The 23918-nt window shown below is 36.5% G+C and overlaps 7 protein-coding genes across 27 annotated transcripts; 2 read left to right on the top strand and 5 right to left on the bottom strand.

Annotated features, from left to right (window-relative positions):
- Nucleotides 1-1324: 1324 nt before the first annotated feature.
- LOC147927083 (uncharacterized) lies at nucleotides 1325-1859 on the bottom strand. The gene is made up of 2 exons (XM_087487292.1): nucleotides 1575-1859; nucleotides 1325-1516 (listed from the first exon to the last, which is right to left on the bottom strand). The coding sequence occupies exons 1-2, from the start codon at nucleotides 1857-1859 to the stop codon at nucleotides 1325-1327; spliced, it is 477 nt and encodes a 158-aa protein (XP_087343418.1).
- An 81-nt stretch (nucleotides 1860-1940) lies between these two features.
- LOC104773810 (uncharacterized) lies at nucleotides 1941-4697 on the bottom strand. Its single transcript, XM_087487291.1, has 6 exons — nucleotides 4437-4697; nucleotides 3849-4355; nucleotides 3155-3763; nucleotides 2271-2878; nucleotides 2079-2178; nucleotides 1941-1967 (listed from the first exon to the last, which is right to left on the bottom strand). The coding sequence occupies exons 1-6, from the start codon at nucleotides 4695-4697 to the stop codon at nucleotides 1941-1943; spliced, it is 2112 nt and encodes a 703-aa protein (XP_087343417.1).
- Nucleotides 4698-6423: 1726 nt separating this feature from the next.
- LOC104773811 (UDP-N-acetylglucosamine transporter UGNT1-like) lies at nucleotides 6424-9519 on the top strand. Its single transcript, XM_010498475.3, has 10 exons — nucleotides 6424-6652; nucleotides 6764-6840; nucleotides 7049-7216; nucleotides 7331-7464; nucleotides 7596-7726; nucleotides 7835-7879; nucleotides 7962-8059; nucleotides 8710-8817; nucleotides 8970-9026; nucleotides 9207-9519. Exons 1-10 carry the CDS (start codon nucleotides 6496-6498, stop codon nucleotides 9279-9281), a joined length of 1050 nt encoding a protein of 349 aa, XP_010496777.2. The 5' UTR covers nucleotides 6424-6495; the 3' UTR covers nucleotides 9282-9519.
- Nucleotides 9520-11075: 1556 nt separating this feature from the next.
- Nucleotides 11076-13561, bottom strand: LOC147927082 (uncharacterized). Its single transcript, XM_087487290.1, has 4 exons — nucleotides 13291-13561; nucleotides 12094-13247; nucleotides 11135-11994; nucleotides 11076-11079 (listed from the first exon to the last, which is right to left on the bottom strand). Exons 1-4 carry the CDS (start codon nucleotides 13559-13561, stop codon nucleotides 11076-11078), a joined length of 2289 nt encoding a protein of 762 aa, XP_087343416.1.
- Nucleotides 13562-14413: 852 nt separating this feature from the next.
- On the top strand, nucleotides 14414-16682 carry LOC104773807 (endo-1,4-beta-xylanase 4-like). Its single transcript, XM_010498471.3, has 6 exons — nucleotides 14414-14592; nucleotides 14683-14821; nucleotides 14906-15075; nucleotides 15148-15249; nucleotides 15327-16121; nucleotides 16208-16682. The coding sequence occupies exons 1-6, from the start codon at nucleotides 14464-14466 to the stop codon at nucleotides 16595-16597; spliced, it is 1725 nt and encodes a 574-aa protein (XP_010496773.2). The 5' UTR covers nucleotides 14414-14463; the 3' UTR covers nucleotides 16598-16682.
- LOC104773805 (uncharacterized) lies at nucleotides 16620-22607 on the bottom strand. Of its 21 annotated transcripts, none has more exons than XM_087488500.1 (19): nucleotides 22476-22593; nucleotides 22311-22351; nucleotides 22103-22172; nucleotides 21541-21617; nucleotides 21318-21426; nucleotides 21191-21229; nucleotides 21013-21096; nucleotides 20854-20915; nucleotides 20482-20584; nucleotides 20123-20263; nucleotides 19468-19536; nucleotides 19320-19376; nucleotides 18975-19235; nucleotides 18532-18615; nucleotides 18167-18277; nucleotides 17992-18062; nucleotides 17353-17544; nucleotides 17158-17251; nucleotides 16620-17098 (listed from the first exon to the last, which is right to left on the bottom strand). In XM_087488500.1, the coding sequence occupies exons 4-19, from the start codon at nucleotides 21594-21596 to the stop codon at nucleotides 17033-17035; spliced, it is 1599 nt and encodes a 532-aa protein (XP_087344626.1). In that variant the 5' UTR covers nucleotides 21597-21617; nucleotides 22103-22172; nucleotides 22311-22351; nucleotides 22476-22593; the 3' UTR covers nucleotides 16620-17032. The 21 variants fall into 21 exon arrangements, with proteins under 21 accessions (XP_087344626.1, XP_087344617.1, XP_087344622.1 ...); XM_087488491.1 differs by having other exon boundaries at nucleotides 16620-17081; XM_087488496.1 differs by having other exon boundaries at nucleotides 21541-21634; nucleotides 22476-22574.
- A 362-nt stretch (nucleotides 22608-22969) lies between these two features.
- On the bottom strand, nucleotides 22970-23898 carry LOC104773808 (uncharacterized). The gene has a single exon (XM_010498473.3). The coding sequence runs from the start codon at nucleotides 23623-23625 to the stop codon at nucleotides 23167-23169; it is 459 nt and encodes a 152-aa protein (XP_010496775.1). The 5' UTR covers nucleotides 23626-23898; the 3' UTR covers nucleotides 22970-23166.
- Between the last annotated feature and the right edge of the window lie 20 nt (nucleotides 23899-23918).

The raw sequence follows: 23918 nt of genomic DNA, 5'->3' as shown, positions 1-23918 counted from the left end.
GATACATGCGAGTCAACCATCCGAAGCCATAGTGATAAAAGCAGGGTCGGTTTCATACGACCCTATGGAAGATGTTGCTGATGGAAAATTCGCCAAATTCACCGAGTTGATAAAACAAGATAATGTGTAAGTGTAGTATATATTACTCCGATGACATATTGATATCCTCAATCATTGATATAGGGTATCCATAATTACAAAATTGCACAGGGTACACACCTTTTTCGGATTCCGCAAGGCAGATATCCTATTCCGCAAGGCAACTGGAAATCTAAGCATTGGGTAGGAGTGGGCATAAATCTTATAACGAGACATGTTTCCATTTACGATCCTTTGATGACCTCCACCAGAGAAACCCTTGTAATGTCCCGGATCAAGCCGGTGTGTGAGATGATACCGTACCTACTTCAGAGGGTTATCGATGTCAACTACCCTCTCGATCCATTTACCGCTGAAAGGGTTAGCCTAGTAGGACAAAACTTGAGGACGGGAGATTGTGGACCTTTTACTATGAAGTTTTTAGAACTGTTGAGCATGGGTAAACCGATCACTGATTGCTTGAAGATCTGCGACAACAATATTGACAATTTCCGAAAGAAGTTCGCGATGGACGTCTACGAAGCTGGTATTGGTCCGATAAATTAAGTAGCGAATAAACATTCTTCCTGGTTGTACTTATTACTTTCACGCAGGTGGTCCATATGATCCGTAACAGTCTCTTAGGATGATTATGGTTCGCTGACTTTGAATACAATTTAATTGCCTCGCTCATCATATCATAGGATTGCCAGTAGGGACAAGTTAGTGTGCTCATAATGGATAGAAACTAAGCACCAACCATCCACCTAAAAATAAAGTCTATAACGGTAGAAAAACGATTGTACGTACACTGATGAATACACGTACGTGTGTACACAGATCATAAATATACGTACGTCTGTACACAGACCATAATAAGGCCGTTCCTTAGTTGATGGTACGTACATATATGAATATACGTACGTCTGTACACAGACCATAATAAGGCCGTTACTTAGTTGATGGTACGTACACATCTGATAAAGGCCTAACATATACTAATACTGGTTAGAAAGACGTCATAATGATACATATCTACACCCTCCAATATACAAAAAACACTACACCTGAAGAGGGTTAGGAGCTATTTGAGTGACCAGACCTCGGAAAATCTAAGAACGACATCCTCAAATCCCACATGTTACCAAAATAATGACCAAACACGCATCTTCTATTAGCAACACGCGTAAAATCAATCTTCAATTTTGCAAAATCATACTGCTCCGGTAATGTACATGGAACCTCTTCAACTTTTTGATCCCGAGTTGAACTCAGCTTCTGGATAATCTACTGTCTCCGACGTAGCATCTAGTTGGAGAAAGCAGTCTCGGTCTGGGACCTCATCAAACACGTCTGCAGCAAGTTTCATCCTAATAGAAGGCATGGCCGCATCACATAGGCCTGTGTAATTTACTCCAAGAGCTATACACTCTAAGCACTTCAACGTGTACACACCACAGTGACCTTGTTGATTGTTCTGTGTGGAGTGTTTTCACCCGGTAGTAACTAAATGCCGCCGCCCCGATATGCTCATCTTTGTACCTCCGGTTATATGCTTGTATCAAGCGTGGAATCATTTTTGCGAACGGTTTGCACTTCTTTTGTAGACTCTCGTCGGTTCTACCGCTGTTTATGCTATCGTAAACTCTTAGCCTCCGCTGGACTAAGTCAGCTTCGATGGCTACCCAATGGTTGTTATCGAGGTTGTATGGGAAGAGCAGGGTGTCTACATCGTCAACCCACACTTTGTTTGTCATTCCGTATTTTGGCAGCCTTCCCATTGATTAGAGGCTTCCATTTTAGGGAATTCGAGTGCCCACATACTAACAAACAAAGGATCGAGAAAAGCAATACGATCTGTTTTATATGGGGATGGCGTTTGCGTCCCCCTAATACGGAACATATGCATACATGTAACCATGTGCTGCAACACGAGTGACATCTATCAGGCATTAGTATACCATAGTTAACTGCGTCAAATGTTATGCTACGAAGCTTACCGCATCCCATAACCAGCCGAATGTTGTAGTTGGCCACAATTGTTTAGGGGTCAGGAGGCGAAAATAAAATTCGGCATTTCCAGTGGAAGGTACTTTAGCCCTGAATACCAAAATTAACAAATCAGTTATAGATCGTAGTCCTCAAATCCGAATATAGACACTAATTATATACAACTCTAAATGAAGACTTACAAATCATCAGTTAGGAAGGACATCAGCTTTGCAATTTTCTCAGGACTTGCCTCACTAAAAGGATCGTACACTGCGGGAGATAGGACTACAATGTTGCTTTCACGTCGGGTCATTAATGCAGCTCGCATTGATTCGTCATTAGGGTTGGTGCCCACTGGATCTACTAATAGAAGATCAAGCTCTCTTGATGGAGGAAACACCTTTTGTAACAAATATGCAAAATACATGGCTTTCTCCTTATCTTTCACTGTATGAGACGATGCACGACTCCTGGTCTCATTGGTTAAATCCACAACAGATTCGCACTTTCGATCCGACGAGCGAGGGTTACCACCACTTACCGGATGAATAACATTAATAGGAACGGGTTGAGCACCTGCTCCATCAACTTTGTCATTATACTTTGCTCTTTTATCGCCTTCCTCTGTCTCCCAACTCTGTACTCTTTTGACACGCTGTACACTGTCTACCATCTGCTTTGGAATTCGCTCTACACTGTCCTCTGGTTCGATTTTAATACTCCCAGACCACATTACCTTATCCTTAATGGCTAACGGATTCCTAACACAACTAGCAACTTTATAACCATCCTTGTCCGAATGCTTTATCTGATATAGCCATGACTTGAAACAAAAGACATGTATTTGACGTTATTTACAAGACATTTGAAATATAATATGACGCTGTTAAACTAGAGACAAAGCATACAAATTGCTAAATTGTGTGTACGAAAAAAATCATATATCAAAATAATTACAAAATTAATTATACAATTTCACAAAACTGAAATTGATATTGTTTCCTCGAATATATAAATACAATGACTTCATACTGAACAATAGATATATAATAACAATTTTATCAATACGGTACGCAGATCATACCTCCTCTATTTTTTGTTCGTCATTTCTTAATGTAAGAGGTCCTTGCGTATGTGCTCCTCCATCCGTTGTGTTGATAACAACTTTCTTCAATAGTTGAACGTCACTCTCAAAGTTACCCATCCTACTCTCCATACCTTGAAGTTTGAACACAACTTCCGCTATTGCTCTAGAAAACGATATCTGAATATTATCCATTTTCGCCCCTAGTGTTTCAACCATAGTGAATAACCTTCCACTACCATCTTCACCCTGCACACCTGAATGCTTATCTCCAGACGCCTTCTCTGCTGAACATTTGTCCCCAACACTTTCTTTCTGCTCCTTCGCATTATTGGGGACATTATGGATGCTGGTTGGGGCTGTTTCAAGGAAATCATCGTCACTTACCCCTGCAACATGTTGCCTCCTCTCCCTCTTCTTCGTATGTTCCCCCTTACTTTTTTTTACACAATCCCATTCTCTTTCATCCACTTCGCCATTGATCACGTCTAACAGCAGATTATCCAGTTTTTTCTTCAAACCTTCTCCTACACCATACACACAATACTGTCCTGGCCAATCTGGATATATAAACTCCAAAGGTTTAGGTACTAAATGTTTCACCTGAAGCTGCATTTCAGATACCATAACTTTTAATAATCTATCACAAAGAAAAAATGCAGACAAATAATGTATACGTAAATTGAAGGCATACCTCCCCATTATTAAGGAGTTTGCTCCCGGATATGAAGGCTTCGATATCCTTCCTTGGCCTCCCTCCTCTCCACCTTAACAGAGGCAAATCTACACCTTCTCTTACATTCCCGTAGCTAGCCCCCAGCACCTTCACGCTCTCAAATGCCCATATCAGCAATACATGGACACATCCATGGAGGGTATAAGCATTGTTAGGTAACCCAAGGACTTTGATGGAATCAACTAAACTCTTGAATCCAACCCTACCCCATTGAAAACTCTCAAATGCTTCTTCATTCAACGCCCGTTTAGCGTATTCCAGAGGAATCCGACTGTTCCTTGATAAACCAAGCACTCCAACATGAACAAGATACAACCGAGCTATCTGCGTCTTCATTTCATCAGACCACCCACGGCAGCTTCTCAAACCCTCAACTAGCTCCTCCCAGTTGGGTCCATTAAAAGCTTTCACCTTTAAAGCCGCCCATAAAGGTGTATGATCGACTTCAAACTCTGTTTCATCAATCTTCTCACAATTCAAACCACTAATTTCTTCATATTCATATAGAGAGAACCTCAACGGCTTTCCTCCAACCAAAAACCATACCTCCGAAGGAATGTTTATTGCCAATTGATTGGACAATAGATAATGGATGGTCTTCCCACAAAACAGGTAGTCAGATTCGGCTAGATCCAATAGAACTCCCAGCTGCGAATTCTTTCTTATTTTGTCATACACCTCATCACCAACGAAGCCTTTCAAACCACCAAGATTGGACAAACTACAATCGTGGTGCATGCTTCTCATCGGCAGTGGAAAATTACCAACCCCATACAACCTACTTGGATACCTCTTGCTTGACCCCATATCTACGACATAAGCTTTAGTTTAGTTATTAATTTAATATCACAAAACATTTGTTGCTTAGATTAGCAACGAAGCAACATGAAGTCACACAAATATCTTCCGAAAAACAGAGCTCAACAACATACAGAAAACTAACATACAATATACAAGGCCTACTATGTAATACTCGGGTATAAGAAAACAGTAAGCAATAGAGACTAAACCACGATATAAAAATTTACTTCTGAGCAAATCGCTTTATTTCCCTCCTCCTCTACTTCAAACCACCTCGCCGTCAACTCGCCGTCAGTGGTCCTCCAGCCAAACGTCCTCCACACAGATTCTTTTCACGTCGCAAGCTATCTAAAAATAGCTGATCTCAACCCAACAATCGTAAGACAAACAACACAAAGATTCAAGAGATCGACTTAGGTTTATGATCTTTTTATTTTCCCCTTTTACGATCTTCGTTTTAAAAGAGAATGGCATAAATCGTAATAAAACACACAACTCAGATATAGAAGTAATTTTCAAACTTTTATGTGTTATTCTAGTAACACAGAAATCTCAATGTGTTAGTCTAGTAATAAACCTACTTTTATGCAATATTCTAGGTAATTTCCCTTAATAAAATATTAATTTATCGATAAATTAATAAAATATTAATTTATAAAGATATTTTCTCATTTTCATGAATTTGAGAAATTTTGACTACAGAATAAAATACTTTTGTTATCATTCACATTTAAAAAAAAAAAATTCTTAATTTATAATCTTGCTTATCGTAATAGGATAAATTCATTTGTCTACTAGATTATCTAGGTAAAAATGATAAATGTTAGAAGTTTAGAGTTTAGAAATTTGCTATTACTACCCTTCATGGTAATGATGAACTCGAAGAAAACATTACGATACTTTTAGAACCAGTTACTTACTAAAGAAGCAATTATCGCAGTTATGTCTCTCTATAATTTTTGGATGCGATTTGAGAAGACAACAATGAAAAATATTAGTGATAAGCTCCAACAAGAATGCAAATTCAAAAATAGACAAACAACCATAGTCATATTTCACTAGATTTTCTTAAATTTATATGTATATATATATATATATATATATATTTTAGTTTAGTTGATTATTAATTTATAATATTGATGGGACCATATTTTTACATAGGATTTCTAAAAAAGTTATTACCTTATTATTTTATCGAAATGTGTCATTTTTTATACCGGCCCAACTTGGAACCGGAAGAATTTATTAATTTATAGCGAGTATTAATTTAAAGAGTATTAATTTATAGAGGTTCTATTGTATATTCCTTAGTGCCCTTTATTTTTAAGTTCTTAATTTACCATTTTACTTTATAAATATTTTAAATAATAGAAAGTAAAACCATGTATTTACTTCTTTTTTAATTATATATTCAGATTTTGTTTAAGATACAATTTATTTATTTACAACAAGAATTTCAAGCTACCATATATATATATATAATACATATATAATTTTAGCTATTATATTAAATATTAGAATCAAAGTGTAGAATTCCTTTTATAAGAAAATAAAAATAAAATAATATATATATATATGTATATATATATTTCCATATTGGGATATATATGGATTGGCAAATCAAAACTTTCTAGACAGAGAGAGCTATTTGATGTGTCCATTCCATGCATGTATCCGATTTTAATACACATAGATACAGCTTTTTATAATGTGCATGTATATCTTAATTACAGCTCCTATGATAAATAAAAGTGATAAGAAAGAAAAAAAATGTAAGGTGAGTGAAAGGAACAACAAATAAGATATGTCACCAGAAAAAAAGATGGTAGCGATTGTCGTTGATCCATCGATGAAAGACGTATCAATTGGAGAAGAAGACACAAAAAAAGTGAGACCTTCTTCTTCGTCAGGCATATCCTCTAGAGGAGTCTTCGCCGCCATCTCTTACATGGCATCTGCTGGTATATATATATCTAAATCTCATTTTATATGTTCTAATGATTCTTTAAATCTCTTATGATTTGTTTCAAGTGTATATATAATAAGTTAATATATAATCCAACTATTTGCAGTTCTATTAGTAATATTCAATAAAGCGGCACTTTCTTCATACAGATTTCAAAGTGCAAATGTTATAACTCTATTTCAGGTAGATGACTTACTCTTGTTGCTCAATTTTGTACAACTCTTAACAATTATCGATGATTTTGATTTTGTCACAGTGCAATACGGTGTATACCGTTTAAATCATTGCCAATAATAAAATTGATATCAAAAACGTTATTAAAATCATTTTTGTACCATTTTCATCGAGAAAAATCTTGTACCGCTTTTCATAGTTTATCTTTGTTCCGCAGATGCTTTCGTCTTGTTTATTTTTGTATGTGATGAGATATTTTAAGTTCATATCATTCAATAATGATGGATTAAAGAGCGAGCACAACAACAAGAGTTTGTTCACTCTTGTAACAACAAGACGGTTGTTTCAGACGATCCCTCTTGCATTCACATATCTATTTTATATGGTATGCATTTTTTTCTTTCTTGATTAATTAATGTACCTTCTTTGTTCTTCATTTAATCTCATAAAGGATACATTTTATTTCCTTTTTTTCTTTTTCTTTTTATATTCACTACAGCTAGTAACAATGGAGTCCGTACGTAATATCAACGTTCCAATGTACACAACACTCCGACGAACGACTATACTTTTCACGATGATTATGGAATATTTCCTTACTGGTCAAAAGCATTCTGCTTCAATCATCTTCAGGTATTACAGACTTAATTAGTTTTCCAGTAATAAGATTATAGTTTCTATTATGTCAGATTTATGTTGGTAAATCAACTTAACTAACTCTAGATTCTAGTATATTATTCATACAAGTAGTTTTTTTTTTTCAGCGTTGGAATAATAATATTAGGTGCTATAATCGCTGGAATAAGAGACTTATCGTTTGATGGTTATGGGTATGGACTGGTATTCACAGCAAATATATGTACCGCAACTTACCTTGCCTTGATTGCACGTATCGGTAATTAATAATATTTCTCACACATCTTACTCTGTATAGTCATATATCAAGTTGTACTTTAATTGCATTCTGATTTTTATTTATTTATTTATTTTTTCATATTCTTAGGAAAATCAAGTGGCCTCAACATCTTTGGACTAATGTGGTGTAATGGTAAGAAAAATCATTTGGAGAATTATTAGAGAAAAATGTTGTAGTCGGTTTAAACTGATATCATCTTCTTTAACATAAACAGGAATCATTTGCATCCCATTTTTGTTGTTATGGACATCTGTAAAAGGTGAACTTGAAGCCATGTTATCGTTTCCTCATCTCTACTCTCTTGGCTTTCAGGTACTTTTTCCTATTGCCTTCTGTTTTTTCTTGTTTTTTTTTGGGTTATAGTCTTTTAATTTGGATATGTTATATAATTCTCATCAAATATCTTCAACGCTTTAATTTATACAAATTTCATCCTAGCTAGGATTGTTGTATGGATGTAAAGGTATATGTTTTCTTAAACTTTCGGGTTTTCTTGAAACGTGCGCTACATTTAGGGAATCTTTAAACTCTAACAGAACAATATACGAAAATGTAAGTGGTCTTGAAGAAACGAAACAAAGGATTTTCGTAATTCTCTCCGAGAATATTTTGCTCTATTGAGGCAATTACACAACAAGGCATGCAAAACTATCCAGATAGAAATTGATATAGGCCGGTGCCATCACAATATCACATTCTTGCAATTGTACTTGCAAATCAATGATTTTATATGTACAAGGTATAAAAATAGGTAGAATAGTTGTTAGAGTTATAAGAACGCCTAACATATAGATCTTTAAAAGTGGATGTTCTGTATATATATCTTGAGTTCTTGACAAAATTTTCATGGAAGCTTAAAGTATTTATATATAAACTAAATATAATTTCTTGCAATGTGCGCAACTTAAAAAGATAAACAAATTGTTTTATGGATCAATGATTGATTTTAAATATTTTTGCAGGTGGTGATATGTCTTTCATGTATGTTGGCTTTCTTGATAAATTACTCTGTGTTCCTCAACACAACCCTTAATTCAGCCCTAACACATTCAATATGTGGTAATCTGAAGGTACACTTCTCTCTATTTGAATTTTCAAACACTTGGATACTAGGTACAATTACATATAAACTACACTTCTCTCTATTTGAATATAGGGTTGTTGCACAATACTCAAATAGCAATGTCATTTATTTGATAACCGTAAATGATATGTATGGCAGGATCTATTCACCATTGCACTAGGTTGGCTTATATTCGCTGGACTTCCCTTTGATTGGGTGAGTTTATATTAAACTATTCTCGACTATGTTTTCCTTCTTTTCTTTGCGTCTTGACTTAATTTTTTTGATAAATGACTTTCAATTGCATCATCTCATTTCTCATGAGACAATTTTTTTACGTGGCACGACAAAACTTGGAAATGATGTGCACAAATTCACAATGTTGGATGTATGCAGGTAAACGTAATGGGCCAAGCTCTGGGTTTTACTGGATCTATTGTTTATGCATTTTTCAAATACAAAGGCATTTGATAAGTTAACATTATCGTCCAAAATCAAATCATGCTTTTACAAAATTCAAACACTTTGTAAGAAAGCTTAAGCAAGATACAGTTCCAACATGCTTGTTATGGTTAGGAAATGGCCGGTCATGCTTATAAGTTTATAGTCACATTTATTTCAAGTTTCCATCATGCATGTAACTTCCGCTAAAAAGTTATATTTAGCTAAAGTAATATAATACCGTGATACAAAAGTATCGTTTAGATCACCATTGTAAATCAGGGTTTCTAAATCCAGATTTTTTTTTTTTTTTTTTTTTTTTGAATTACCAAATTAAATATTTTCATAAGTATGTTGGTTATTATGTACTATTTCAATATGACCAGTTAAAATCTTACATTTATTTCAAAGTATTATGTAACGAGAAAAATGTCGTTAAAATCACGAACTTTCAAATTGTGGCCATTTTAATCACGAACTTTGCCTAAGGCCATTAAAAACATGAACTTCCGTTGACTTACCATTTTAATCACCATATTTTAGTTGACCAGGACGTAAAAATCATGTCGTTAAGTCTCTAAACGGAGCAATTAGCCGGCGTTAACAGATCGTTATTCCGCTTAACGGAGGCGCAAAACGACACCGTTTTAATCCAGACAGAACCCGATAAAAATCCCCAAATCAAAAATAGAATCCCTAATTTTTCATTTTCTCCAAATCGAATTCCCAATCCCTAATCTCACATTTCATATCTCGATTTCTCACTTCTTATCTCAAATCAAAAACTCTTATCTCCTTCTTATCCAACAGATATGAGTTGCAATTCTGGGCAATCGGGTGTTGAAAACAAAATCCGTGGATGCCATGGGGTTCCGTCGAAGTGTCATTGTGGTTTAGAGGTTGTTCTCTACACATCGAACACGCAAGCAAATCCAGGAAGACCTTTCTTTCGCTGTCCAAACAGAGGAGATGTATGTATTAGAATAGTTTTGAATTAGTGTGTTTTCGAATTTTGATTCAAGTTTTTGTTTTTCAGGACCATTTATTCAAATGGGTTGAGGAAGGTGTTTACGAAGAGGTTGTAGACTTGAAGGCTCGGATTGAAGAACTGAAGGAAGATGGAATATTGATCAAAAGAGACAATAAGAGATGGAAGTTGATTTGTTTGTTCTGCTTGGTGTGTCTCTGTTTTAGTGTTATTGCCATTCTGATCTTTTTTCTTAAAAACAAAAACCAGAAATTAGTTCTTGGTTACTAGAAGTAATGTGTTTTGTGTTTGTCGTAATGTGACTTTGTACTAAAAGCTTGGCAATGGAAGACTTTGTTGGCAATGAACTTGTTTTTGATACAACAAAACATAACAAATCCGAGAACTTGATACAACAAAACATAACAAACCTGATTCAACAAAACAAAACAAATCCGAGAACAGAACAAAGAAACTGGTTGATGCAAGAAAACAAATCCGAGAACAAAGAAACTAGATGCAAGAAAACAAATCCGAGTGAACAAAACAAAGCCGAGACAACAAAACCAAAAACTAGCTGGAACACTCAAACCATGATGCAAATCTAGCAAGTCCTTGCCCTGGTGGTCCTTGCGGTTGTGATCCTTCTCCTAGTGGTCCTTGCGGTTGTGGTCCCTCCACATGGGCTCTTGATGCGTGTGCTCTTAAGACGTGTGCTCTTGATGAGTTTGATCCTTGTGCTATTGATCCTTGTGGCACTTGATGAGTTTGAGACTCTTGTTGAGGTTGAGATACTTGTGGTATTCCTTGAGCTTGTGACCCTTGTGGTTGTGGTTCCTAATTCAAGTGTATGTTTTTTAACTGAAATGAACACATATATTTGTAAGCTAAAAACTGGAAAATAAACAGAACAAACCTGATATTTTCGTGGTCTTCCTCTTGGTCTCTTTGGCACACTAACGACAGTGGGATTTTTACATGGTTAGGAGGCCTTCCCGGATTTCCTCTTCTCCATGGTGGTGGCAATACAGACAACCGGTTCAATCTAGGCCACAATGGCATCCCCTGCACAGGCCTAATACCATCAAGGTATGTCTCTCGCCACCGTTTCTTTGTGTAGTAGTCGTTGACATAATCCTCAACCTTCTCTTTTTTCCCTATTATCACACATGCCGCATGAGAACATGAGATTCCAACCATTTGCCACTTCCTGCATCCACATGTTCTTTTCTCCATATCCACACTATAACCTACACCATTGTTCCATACCTCATGTATGTTGTTTCTGGCCATATGTCTCTGACAATATTGGGCTCCAGCAATTGCTTTTTCAATCTCAGCATGAGCTCTTTTTGTGAACCGTGTCTTCAACCTATCAGCTATGATGAACCTCTTTGCATTTCTGATCATGCACTGTCGTCTTATGTCCTCAAGCAAATCGAGCAAAGGTTTTCTCCTGGCTTGTCTAATAGTCCTATTGAATGACTCACTAAGATTGTTAAGATTATCATTGCAGCAAGTACCTATCTTGAAAAAAGCTCTTGACCATGTTATTGGATTTGTAGCTTGTAGAGTGGTGTAAGCTTGAGGATTGTACTGCTTGAGTTCTGCCATATTGTCACTAAACTCCCCTGTGGTGTAGCTACGTGCTATCCTCCAAAAAATGCGTTGTAGTTCTTGGTCGTGGCTGTCTCGCTTCCAATTATCCATTATGTGTCTTGCACATTGTCGATGCTCAGCCTGTGGAAGGATGTTACTTATTGCTTTAACTAAACCCTGCAAAAAATAATTATGAAGTGTAATCAGTCAATAAGTTCTAAAATGAAATATGAGACAACTAAACAAATTAAAACCCGAGAGATGTCTCATACTTACCGACTGTTTATCCGAAATGAGAGCTAGAGGTGTCATTGTAACCAGACCCAAACTTGCAGAGAGATGTCTCAAAAACCAGTCCCAGTTATCATCATTTTCTATTTCTACAACTGCCCAAGCCAAAGGAACAATTCTATTGTCCCCATCCCTTCCAACCGCAGCTAGAACATGCCCTTTTATATCCCATTTTATAAAAGCTCCATCTATTCCTATGATAGGCCTACAAGTTTTAGTCCAAGTATCCTTTTGAGCTTTAAAACAGATATACAACCGAAAAAACCTCTGTTTGCTTCCAACCACTGGCCCTGGAATTGTCTCAATCTCAAAATCTGAGCCAGGATTCTGATTCAATACCTCCGCTTGATAATCCCATATTCTTGCAAAGTGTGATTCATGACTAGCCTTTCTTGCACTCATCACCTTGGTTTTTGCCTTTGCACACTGATCTGGAGTTACTTCTAAGTTATACTCTCTCTTAATCTCAGCAGCCATCTTGTATTTTGTGAGCTTCGGATTTAATCTAAGCCTTTCGTCAAACAAGAAAGCTATAGAAGACCTCTTCAACATCTTTGAATACCCTGACCTAACACATACATGCTCATTCACATAAACTCTAATTTGCATCTTCTGCTTCCTCTTCTCATATGAGCAATAGACTCTCCAAGGACACGGAACACCATCATCATCAACGTAGCAACACTTTGCACCAACCAAAAATGAATTGGACCGATAGAGTTTGATATCATACCTTGTCTTCAACGAGTACATCAACACGGCAAGCTTGAAGTCATCGGGAGAGTTGTATGTTTTCTCCAGCCCTAGCAAAGACTCTGGATCAGACCAATCTTTAGGAGCTGCCTCATCTTTGTCTTCTTCTTCGATCTCGTCTTCATCGTCCGACGACAAAGGATCCGGTATTTTGTCATCGTCCCATATATCATCCCCACTGTCGGAATCATACCCACCTTCCTCTCTTCTAACCAACTCTGGGAAATCATCTTCGATATTTAAGTTGGCAACTTCTTCGAGAGCCGGTTCATCGACATTAGCTTCATCGACATTAGCTTCGTCATTTCCACCACCAATTGCATCATCAACGTCATTGCAATCCTCATCTCCATACACCGCGCAGTCATCTTCACTATCGTGCTCAACTGGAGCCTCCGGTTCGTCATCTTCATTACTTCTTTTTTTTACGTTTTCCACGCCGACGTGAAGCTCCACCTCTACCTCTCTTTCCTTTATCTCCAACAACAGATTCAGATACAGCCGGTGGTGCTACTCCATCTCGGACATTAGAAGCTGCTGGGTCCGGAGCTGGTTTATCAACAATAGCTTCATCGACATTAGCTTCTTCTCGAGGAGCTACTCCATCTTCAACTCGAGGAACTTCAATTAAACTGTTGGATTCGTCTTCTGGTGGAGCTCCAACAAACGATATCACTCCTTTGTTTCTAACTTTCGGCATTTTGGATTGAGAATCAATTGGGGAAAAAACAATTAGGGATTGAGAGAGAATTAGGGATTGAATTTTCAATTTGGGGATTTTGGTCGATTTTGATCTGTTTCTCTCGGGTTCAAACGGTGTCGTTTTTCACCTCCGTTAATGTATTAACGACATGTTAACGCCGGCTTATTGTTCCGTTTAGGGAGTTAACGACATGTCAATTTTGTCCTGGTCAACAAACATTTGATGATTAAAATGGTAAGTCAACGGAAGTTCATGTTTTTAATGGCCTTAGGCAAAGTTCGTGATTAAAATGGCCACAATTTGAAAGTTCGTGATTTTAACGACATTTTTCTCATTATGTAACGTATGCATTTTCTATTACATCCAGCGGATCATTATTTCAATATCACCAGTTAAAATCTTTGATTTATTTCAACGTATTATGTAATGTATGCATTTTCTATTTCATCCACCGAATCATTATATTATTATCACCAGTTAAAATCTTACATTTATTTCAAAGTATTATGTAACGTATGCATTTTCTATTACATCCACATGATCATTATTTCAATAACACCAATTAAAATCTTAGATTTATTTCAAAGTATTATGTAACGTATGCATTTTCTATTACATCCACCAGATCATTATTTCAATATCACCAGTTAAATCTTAGATTTATTTCAACGTTGTATGCATTTTCTATTTCATTCACCGAATCATTATATTAATATCACCAATTAAAATCTTACATTTATTTCAAAGTACTTATTCCTCTGGAATTAATATAAACTAAAAATAATTATACCTTTTGTGAGCTATTAATATTTTATTAAATAGTGGAATTTCCCAAGACTTCTTCCATACTTAATCCAAATACATATCGTTGGGTATTTTTGAGTTCGTCACAAGAAAACATGAACAGAGTCAACAATGGCTTTTCCCACTCGGTGTTTTATATCATCTCTCTTCTTCTTCCTCTTATAAGTTCAGGGCTTTGCATGGATCCTTTCTCCTACGACCAGACTCTCAAATCCGAGTCCGAGGTATAACAAGAAAACATCTCAATAGATTCATTTCTTTTTGTAATTCTAAGAAAGCACAATGTTTTTAATTTATGTAACGTCATGAGAAAGTGCCTCATGGAGCCTCCACAAGCGACTGTAACTACTGGAGGAGGAGGATTCAGAGAATTGAAGATCAACGACAATGGTGGAATCAGAAATGTAGTAGAGAGAACTGAACTTGAGGAAGGCAACATATACAGCATTTCTGGTAAGAAATTAAAATGTTGGCTATAAGGGTTTTGTTGTTTCTTGTGTAGTACGTTAGATTTAAGTCTTGAATTGGGTGATTCAGCTTGGATAAAATTGAGAAATGAAAATCAAGGAAAAGTAGGAATGATACTGAGGAGAGATAATGGTAGAAAGGTTTATGGAGGTGAAGTTATGGCGAAGAAAGGATGCTGGTCTATGCTTAAAGGCGGTATTAACGCTGATTTCTCAGGCCCTATCGACATGTTCTTCAAGGTAAACAAAACTTAATTTTGTGTTTCAGTTGTAGAGATTTCAAGCACTAATGCAGAGATTTACGTCGAGCAGAGTGATGGCTTAGCGGCCGCGGAGATATCTGTACAAAATGTGAGGCTGCAACGGTTTAACAAAACTCAGTGGAGGCTACAACAAGACCAAGTCATTGACAAGGTAATTAATATGTACATCCTAATGCCAAACGTTTTATTAGCGTTTGAAACAATCTAAAACTTTGAGAAATAACGCAGATTCGGAAGAACAAAGTGAGATTTCAAGTGAGTTTTCCGAATGAAAGCTCATTAAAAGGATCAGTGATTTCCATAGAACAGAACAAACCATCATTTCTCCTTGGCTGTGCTATGAACTACCTAATTTTGGAAAATGATAGATATAAAGAATGGTTTGTGTCGCGGTTTAGACTAACTTCGTTTACCAATGAAATGAAATGGTATTCAACTGAGTCAGTGAGAGGCCAAGAGAACTACTCACTGGCTGATCGAATGATGACACTTGCAGAGGAAAACAAGATTCTAGTCAAAGGACATACGGTCCTGTGGGACGATAAGACCTGGCAGCCAAGTTGGGTTAAGACGATAACAGATCCTAAAGATTTGAAGAATGTGACACTCAACCGGATCAACTCGGTTATGAAGAGATATAAAGGGAGATTAATTGGATGGGATGTGGTGAATGAGAATGTGCATTTCAGCTACTTTGAGGACATGCTTGGGAAAAATGCTTCAGCTATTTTCTTCTCTTTGGCATCCAAGCTTGATCCTGATATACCATTGTTCGTGAACGAGTTCAACACCTTAGAATATGCTAATGAAATAATTGGGAGTCCGGTTAACGTGAAGAAGAAGATGGAAGAGATTGTTTCATACTCAGGAAACATGGAAATCAAAGGAGGGATTGGAGCACAAGGTCACTTTCCTCCGCAACAGCCCAACTTGGCTTACATGAGATCCGCATTAGATACATTAGGCTCTCTGGGTTATCCGGTTTGGCTTACCGAGGTTGATATGCCCAAGTGCCCGGATCAGGTATATATGCGATGCACACTTGGGTAGTTTGAAACTTTGAGCTAACATAATATGACAAGCAAGCCATGGTTTAATGTCCTTTATAGGTTAAATACATGGAGGATATTCTGAGGGAAGCTTACTCGCATCCTGCCGTTAAAGGCATAATTATATACGGTGGGCCTGAGGTGTCCGGTTTCAACAAGTTAACGCTTGCGGATAAAGATTTCAAGAACACAGGAACAGGGGATCTCATCGACAAGTTGCTCAAAGAGTGGAAACAAGGACCTGCAGAGATTCCTATCCAAAACCATGAGCATAATGATGAAGAAGAAGGTCGAATAATCTGGTTTTCTCCAGAGATTTCCTTGCTGCATGGACATTACACAGTGACCGTAACTAATCCATTAATGAAGAACTCGTCAACCAGCTTCAGCTTGGAGGTAACAAAGGAGATGGGTCATCTTCAAGAGATTCAACTTGTAATCAATGCTTGAGAACTAAACCATATCTGTATTATTTATTGTGAATCATTTCCTGATGGGATTATATTAAAGATATAGAGGCATGCTAAGTTAAAAAGCAACCCAGTTATAAATTAACAAACCACAATACTGAACCAACCTAACGACTAATGAAGAATTAATGTCCATGAGAAGGATTCTCAATAAATCATATGCACAGACCAACAAAAGATACTGGCAGCGAACCGAAGAATGAATTTCAATGGTTTTGTTCTTTCATTATCTCGGCAGCTAGAATAACAAGCTCCACCATCTCATATCCTGAAGCAGAAACAGAATCCGTCCTCTCACAGCTCGATTCACCGTCAGCAACAGATTCAACGTCTGATTCAGCTGACCAGCTTATGGGTATGGAGATACCAAGGGCAGTCTTCAAATGGGTTGCCTCCACGAGGATGTTGGCAATCGCTACTTCACATCTTCTCTCAGTTGTTTCAGTATCATTCGACTCCTTAACCTGTAAAACAGTACATTCTAAAATTTGGCTTAACAGGAAGGAACCAAAAACTTAGTCTCTAGTGTGCTGAAATTACCTGCAAGAGCGCAAGTCGAAGCCTGCGGATTGACGTCGTCAAGTGTCCCAGGCTTTCCAGGCTCTCTTTTATAGCTGCGTATTCGACTTTCATTCTGCCAATACAATAACAAATTGATCGCAGATTTTTCCAAGTATGATTAAACAAACAAAGGAAACCACAAAAGAAAATATTTGCCAGTGAGGGATGACAAACCTTGCATAATCAATGTTACTGGCATAATCTGCTTCAGTGTTCAAGTGACCTCCGCCTCTTGCACTTGGGTCGATCCAACGATTTAAGTAAGACTTCTTCCACATATTCTTTAGTCTTCCCTCTTTCTCATTGGTGATAGATATCTTGCCACTGTTTCCTGTCGTTTCTTCCTCTCTTGTACCACTCATTTTGCTGGTAAGAATATAGTATTTTTAGAGGAATTTAACATTTATCCTCTACATAAACTCAAGAGCCCAAATGTGACATTTATAATAACAGTATATCCCAAAGAAATATCACTAGCATGGCAGGTACAAGAAAACAGTATTACAAAAGAAAATCCCCGAGTTTGAATCAGATGATAGAGGCAAAATGGTTTCAAAAAGACTGCCTAGACCATTTACAGAACATGCAATATCTAACCTTCAATTACAGTATGTATTAAATTGCCAATATTACTATATATTCCAGGTACCGGAAACAGCCTAAGACCTGACAGAATGATAAAGAGAGTAGTAGCACACATATCAGAATATACTATGTGTGTAACATGTAAGCACCAGAAAAGGAGCTTCAGGCAACAAAACAAACTAGGACAAATCTGATAGAAAGGTTATAAGCAAAGGAAAGTATTCGTACTCTCTTAGCGACTGATATTCCTGACGTAGTTGTGCTAACTCCATAAGGGTTCTCACCTTTTCGTTGGTAACCTAAAAGAATATTTAAAGTGACTCAGAACTGGTTGTAGGAGTCAAACAGGTTATACTTTTTCTAACTTGACAGCTTGAAACAATTTAGTGTAGGAAAAAGAAACCTGCAAGACATTTCTTTGAAGCTCATCTACTTTCTGCTGGAGAGCTGCATTGACATTTTCTTCATGTAAATGTCTCTCTTCCTGCTGTGATAGAAGTAACAGAGCGCCAACCTAACAATACATCGGAAAGGATGGAAAAATACACATTATGCCAGCAAAAAGAAATGATATATGGTACTCCAAATGACTAAAAAGGAAAAAAAGACACCCGAGAATTGTTTCTTCCATAAAAACTGAAGACTAATTAACAGTCACGGTACAATCGTACATGCGATAATATTTTGTTATGAATCCAATCTCCGCTAGGGTAACCTGAATCCGGAAAATATAATTTCTTGCTTTTATCACTAAGAAATGAGAATAACCTTCTCTTGTAATGCTTGTGCAAAGGCTTCAGATGCATCCCCTCCACTTTCACCCATGATTTTGGCAATACTAGATTCCGCAAGCTGCATTCAAAAGAGAAACGCTCTTACAACAAACAAAAAATTATGACAAATTGTATGAGACAGTAATTATCCAAATCTCAGATAATAGCTCCAACAACTTTCACATTGTATAAGAGATCAAGTAAGATGCTGCTTGTCCGCAAAAAAAGAAAGGCAAAAGTTAACGCCATTTACATTGAGGAATTAGGATCTAGAAATATTAAATTAGTAGGTGCAGGCATCGATGTCAGTTTGAGCTAACCAAACAAATGATAAGGAAATCCAAAATTATGCCTTCCTAAAAAGAACACAAGATATACTGACGTAAAATGCAGACCAAAAAGAGGATTATTTTTAGCAAAATCTGCCAGCAATCACACCTTAGTTACTTGGGAAGATTCAACAACTGTGGTTATATGCACATCCCGGCATTCAGATTCATCAGGCTTCATATCATGTTGTAGTGGCACTACATCCTGTATCTCCGATGAGTAAAGCTTAAGTTTTTCTTCTAGATTTTTGGCAAGCGATTTAATGTATAGTCCTTCCTCATTAAGTAAATCAATGATGTAGGCCCTCAGTTGAGAATGATGATGTCGCATGTCTGTAATGCCATTAACGATCATCCCGTCTGCAACAATCTGTATGCAAGTTAATTAGTGACACCTCAAAGGGTAAGATTAATAATCCTCGACTTCAGAAATTATTATGCATTGACTACCCACATTCTTCTTTTTCAACGCACGAACCCTCTTCTTCAAATGATTCTCAATCTCTAAGCCCTAGAGTAACAAATATCAGCGGTTAGTGAATGCTGCATCTAGGTTCTTAATACTTGAAGATGAAAAGATGAGGAAAGAAAGGATAACATACCACTCGTAATTTACTCTGAAGATTATCCACAGTGTTTTTAACCGATCTCAACTCTCCTTCCACTGCAGCCTGTCTGAAAAGAGTTGTTCAAATAGCAGATAGAAACAACAAATCATCGTAATGATACACTTATACTTCCTAGAAATTATCTATTTCCTTGTTATTTTTTAATCTTACTATGTTTTTTTTCTTGGGGGTTGATGGAAACGAATAGGAGATTTAGAATAAGCACAGTAGAGAATATAAACATGAATGCAAATAAAGTCCAAGATATTTGATCATTATTAAAATTGGCCAATTGGATTGTCTATGCTTCGAATAAAATCATGATTTAAAATTCACAAGAACCGATATTGATTTAACTCCATAAAAATTATATAAAAACACCAACTCTTCTTCTTAGACAAACCAAACTATAGTAAATTTTGTAAACGCTAACTTTTACATCGTTGCTAAGTACAAAATCTCAATATGTTGCATAGTTTTGACTTTACTACTATTTGCATAGTTATCGAAATCAGACAAAAAAACTTCTATTTGAACCAACTTTACCAGCCAATGGTGAACAGTCAACACTCAAATGCCGAAATAAGTAGCTTTACTCTGAGATAGTGTCCACGGAAAAAAAGGATTGAAGATGTTTTCAGAAACTTACTACATATTCTGATGTTGAAGGATCATTGAAAGTCCATGATTCTATAGGATCATCCAATAAACTTGCACATTTATCAGGCAAACTCATTTCAAGGGACTCACAGAGCGAAGCTTTACGAATATCAAAGAACTTCTCAATCACCTGAACAGGGAGAGAGAGAGAGAGAGAGAGAATAGAGGTCAACACATGCAACAATTTAGTCACCGACAATCATGAAGATTAAAAAACTGTGATAGACTGAGGCAAGTCAAATATACAGATTGGAAGTTGGGGACTTTTAAGAGAAAACAAAAACAAGGGGAATAAAAAGGAATAGACTATTAGGGATGGTCCTGTTAAGACAAGAGAGAAATATTTACTTCTGCATATGTTCTAGTCTGTTCTTCAAGTTTTGCCAAGTCAGCTTGCAATGTGTCATTTAGTCTCTTCTGTGCAAGACAATCTGAGCTGAGTTCTTCCAACCTGTCTTACCATCACCAGGGACCAAACAAGGAACGGTGGAAGATATAAGTAACATAAGGCTATGAGTACGCATAATGCAAATTGTATGTCTGTCCAGTATTAAATGCAGACTTAGATATTAACAATTCTATTTTGTTAACTTCTTCGGGGCAGAAACATAGAACAGTTGGAGAACATGGCTTCCAAGAGAGATTCAGATCAGTAGATGCAAGCATCATTTTTATTATAGAAAGGAAAACTAGTAAAAGGGTGAACAGGGTCACAATTACCGCTTCTCAGTTTCACCAAGTCTCTGTGACATAATTTCAGCGTTCTCTGTAGCTTTCTCGGCCTGTCCGAAGTTGGGAAAACATTAAAATGTAAGTAAGAACACATTCTTAAAATTACATTTTCTTCTTCCCATAGACTAAGATGGAATACTCTTATACCTCCATTACTGATTTATCTCTTTCAGAAAAAGCAGCAGCCACAGAACCCTGGAAATACCTAACTTGCTTTTCTGCGTCCAAGTTCTGGAAGTGAAAGAATGCATCAGAATATCTAGTGTTAAGAGGATAAGTTCTACAAAAGAAAGCTGACTAGAAATTAGTATGAAATGAGAGAGACCTTTGCTACTTCTCCAGCATGTAAATCTGCTAACTGAGCCTGAAGAGACAGCTTGTAAGAATTTGCTTCTGAATATTCTTAAAATCAAAAGCATTTGTTTCAAAAAAAAAACGTCAAAGATACTCACTTTTACACGATAAGCTTCTGCAAGCTCCTCTAGAAGATTGTTTTTCTCTCTTGTGCAAGCAGCCAACTTCAGTTTTAAGCTCTCTAACTCCTGCTCCAAGCTAGCTGTCCTATTAGAGCAATACCCAACAATATCTATGAGGTGAAGGGAAAAATAAGGTAGCATTCAATTGCTGAATAAGGAACTTAAATCTAATAAGGAAGTGGGATAGAAAATAAGACACCTCTGGAAATGCATCCGAGTAGCCACACCAAGAATGCTAGGTCCACCTTGTTGCATGCACAACTGTTCAATATCTTTCTGTAGTTCATTACGCTCTAGTAATAAGAAATACAAGTGGTAAAACTCAACATATATCAGGTAATCAAGATGCAGAAGTGAAATGGAGTCTCAGAAAACCATGATAGATAATACTTCAAAAAAGCATAACGCACACAGTAGCCAAGGACAAATTAAGTACATAACCCAAAAGAGAAAGGGAAGAATTTCTGAGAGTGTAACAAGTGATGATGTCTTCATATGTTTCTTATACCATTTGCAATGAACTAACTCAATATCAAGATTATAAGAAGAAAACATAAGTAAAAAAACTAAAAAGAATCATCTTTTGCATCTGAGAAGGCAAATGCAGCAGAAGAAACTTGAAGAAGGCTGCAGAGAAGCAAAAACGTAAGACTAAAAAACCCATTTCTACAAGCCTAGAAACATGTCCAAGGCCTAAATAACTACTACCACCAAGAGAAGCACACAAAAGAAATTGCAGTTGAGAAATTGAGAAAACGTACCAAGTTCAAGTTGTTTGATCCGAGCCTTTAGAATCTCATTCTCATCTAAATTAAGATCCATACTTTTGATCTGCAGAAGATCAACACTTTGACAAAGTAAATAACTTGCTTGGAAATTTCAAGACTTTTGAGCAGATGGAAAGCTAAGAAGATATAAAAGCAGACTCTTAACAAAACCCAGAACTCATAAAATCAAAAAAGCATTCACCTTGAAACAACCTTAAGGCGATGTTCTTCCTCGTTAAAGCCCTAATTTGTTACTCAAAAGATTACTAACTTAACAAGGGATTTAGGGAAGAGACAAATCAGAAATGAGCCGAGAAGATTGAAATTGAGAGACAAACACGATCAGCGAGAGAGAAAGTGTTCGTACCTTTTTCGTCTTCTTCGGATTTGACCCCAAAAAAATTGTCTCCTTTCGTCAGATTATGTTCGCTGGGATATTCTGTCTTTTTCTTATGCTTAATTTACCAATTACCAACCAGGAAAATAAATTATTGTGTTCAATTTTTTTTTTTTTAACTTTTGGCATGGTAAAATATAAAAGGGATACTAAAAACCGCACAACGGACAAGAAATACAAGGTAGAAAAAAAACATACATATTTTTACTACTGTATTTATTTGGGTAAAACCGTAAAAGTGAAACTAATCCACGGTAAATCCCAAACTAATCCAAGGTGGAACTAATACGTATTTGGGTGAATGTCGCAATCCCAGACTGTGTTTTAATAAAAAAATTTGGAGTTAAATTAAAAATAAACTGAAGGCAAAACAATTTTGTGTTATTTATAAATCTTCTAAAATCTTTACAATTTTATTAAATTAATCTTCTAAAATATTCTTAATTTTCTTAAACGATTTAATCTTCTAAAATATTTTTAAAGTTTTTTGATTAACTTGGCAAAAACAAATTAACCTAGTAGTTTGGCTTGCACACCACATGTTCGACCAAATGCGTCAGCCAAGTTAAGAGAAAAACAAAGAGATACTGACATCTAATGGTAAAACAACACGATGAATCAATCATTCAATCGCATATACAAAAAAAAAAACAGATCCAATTCAAGACTCATCACTGCTTTCACAATCTTCCTTACCATCTCCACAAAACCCATTTCCCAATTCACAAATCTTTTTCCAAACATCTTCCTCAACCGGAACAACAGACAACCTCGGCTGTCTGAACAAAACAAAATCCTTAATCCCTTTGTCTCCTTTCATCTCCTTCAAATCCACGCATTTCCTCATCTCACCAACCCCTTTCACATCTACCGCTCCTTCATCATCATCATCGGTGTACCATTCACGCGATACCTCCACCACACCAACGACGCATCTCGATTTGGTTCCCGAATGGTAGAAGAAACAGAGATCGCCTAAAGTCATGGACTTTAGATTCTTCTGAGCTTGTTTGTTCTTGACACCGTCCCATTTGCTGATGCCACCGTTTGCTTCTTGGTCTGACCATGACCACTCACTTGGCTCTGTTTTGAGTAACCAGTATCGCTTCGTTTTCCCCATTTTTCCAGAAATTTTTCTTTAATTAGGGGATTATAATAGAATTGAAATGTTCAATGCGATTTTACGGCTTTTTCTAGAGTCCTTTAAGCTGGCTTGACCCAAATCATATTTATTGCCCATTTAACTTACCTAAAAACGCCGTTTAAATCATGAGCTTTGCCTCGGGCCATTTAAATCATTTAGTTTTGTTGTCAATTCTAATTAAACATCAAAGTTTATTAAAAATGCCAAAATATACATGTTGTAAAATTGGGTAACAGAGCAACAACAGATTCTGATACAATGGTGTGATT

The sequence above is a fragment of the Camelina sativa genome, chromosome 15, assembly GCF_030686135.1.
Source record: "Camelina sativa cultivar CO46 ecotype springtype chromosome 15, ASM3068613v1".
In the NCBI taxonomy this organism is placed as follows: domain Eukaryota; kingdom Viridiplantae; phylum Streptophyta; class Magnoliopsida; order Brassicales; family Brassicaceae; genus Camelina; species Camelina sativa.
Note: the sequence above shows the minus strand (reverse complement) of the source record. Positions and strands in the feature narration are given on the sequence as shown.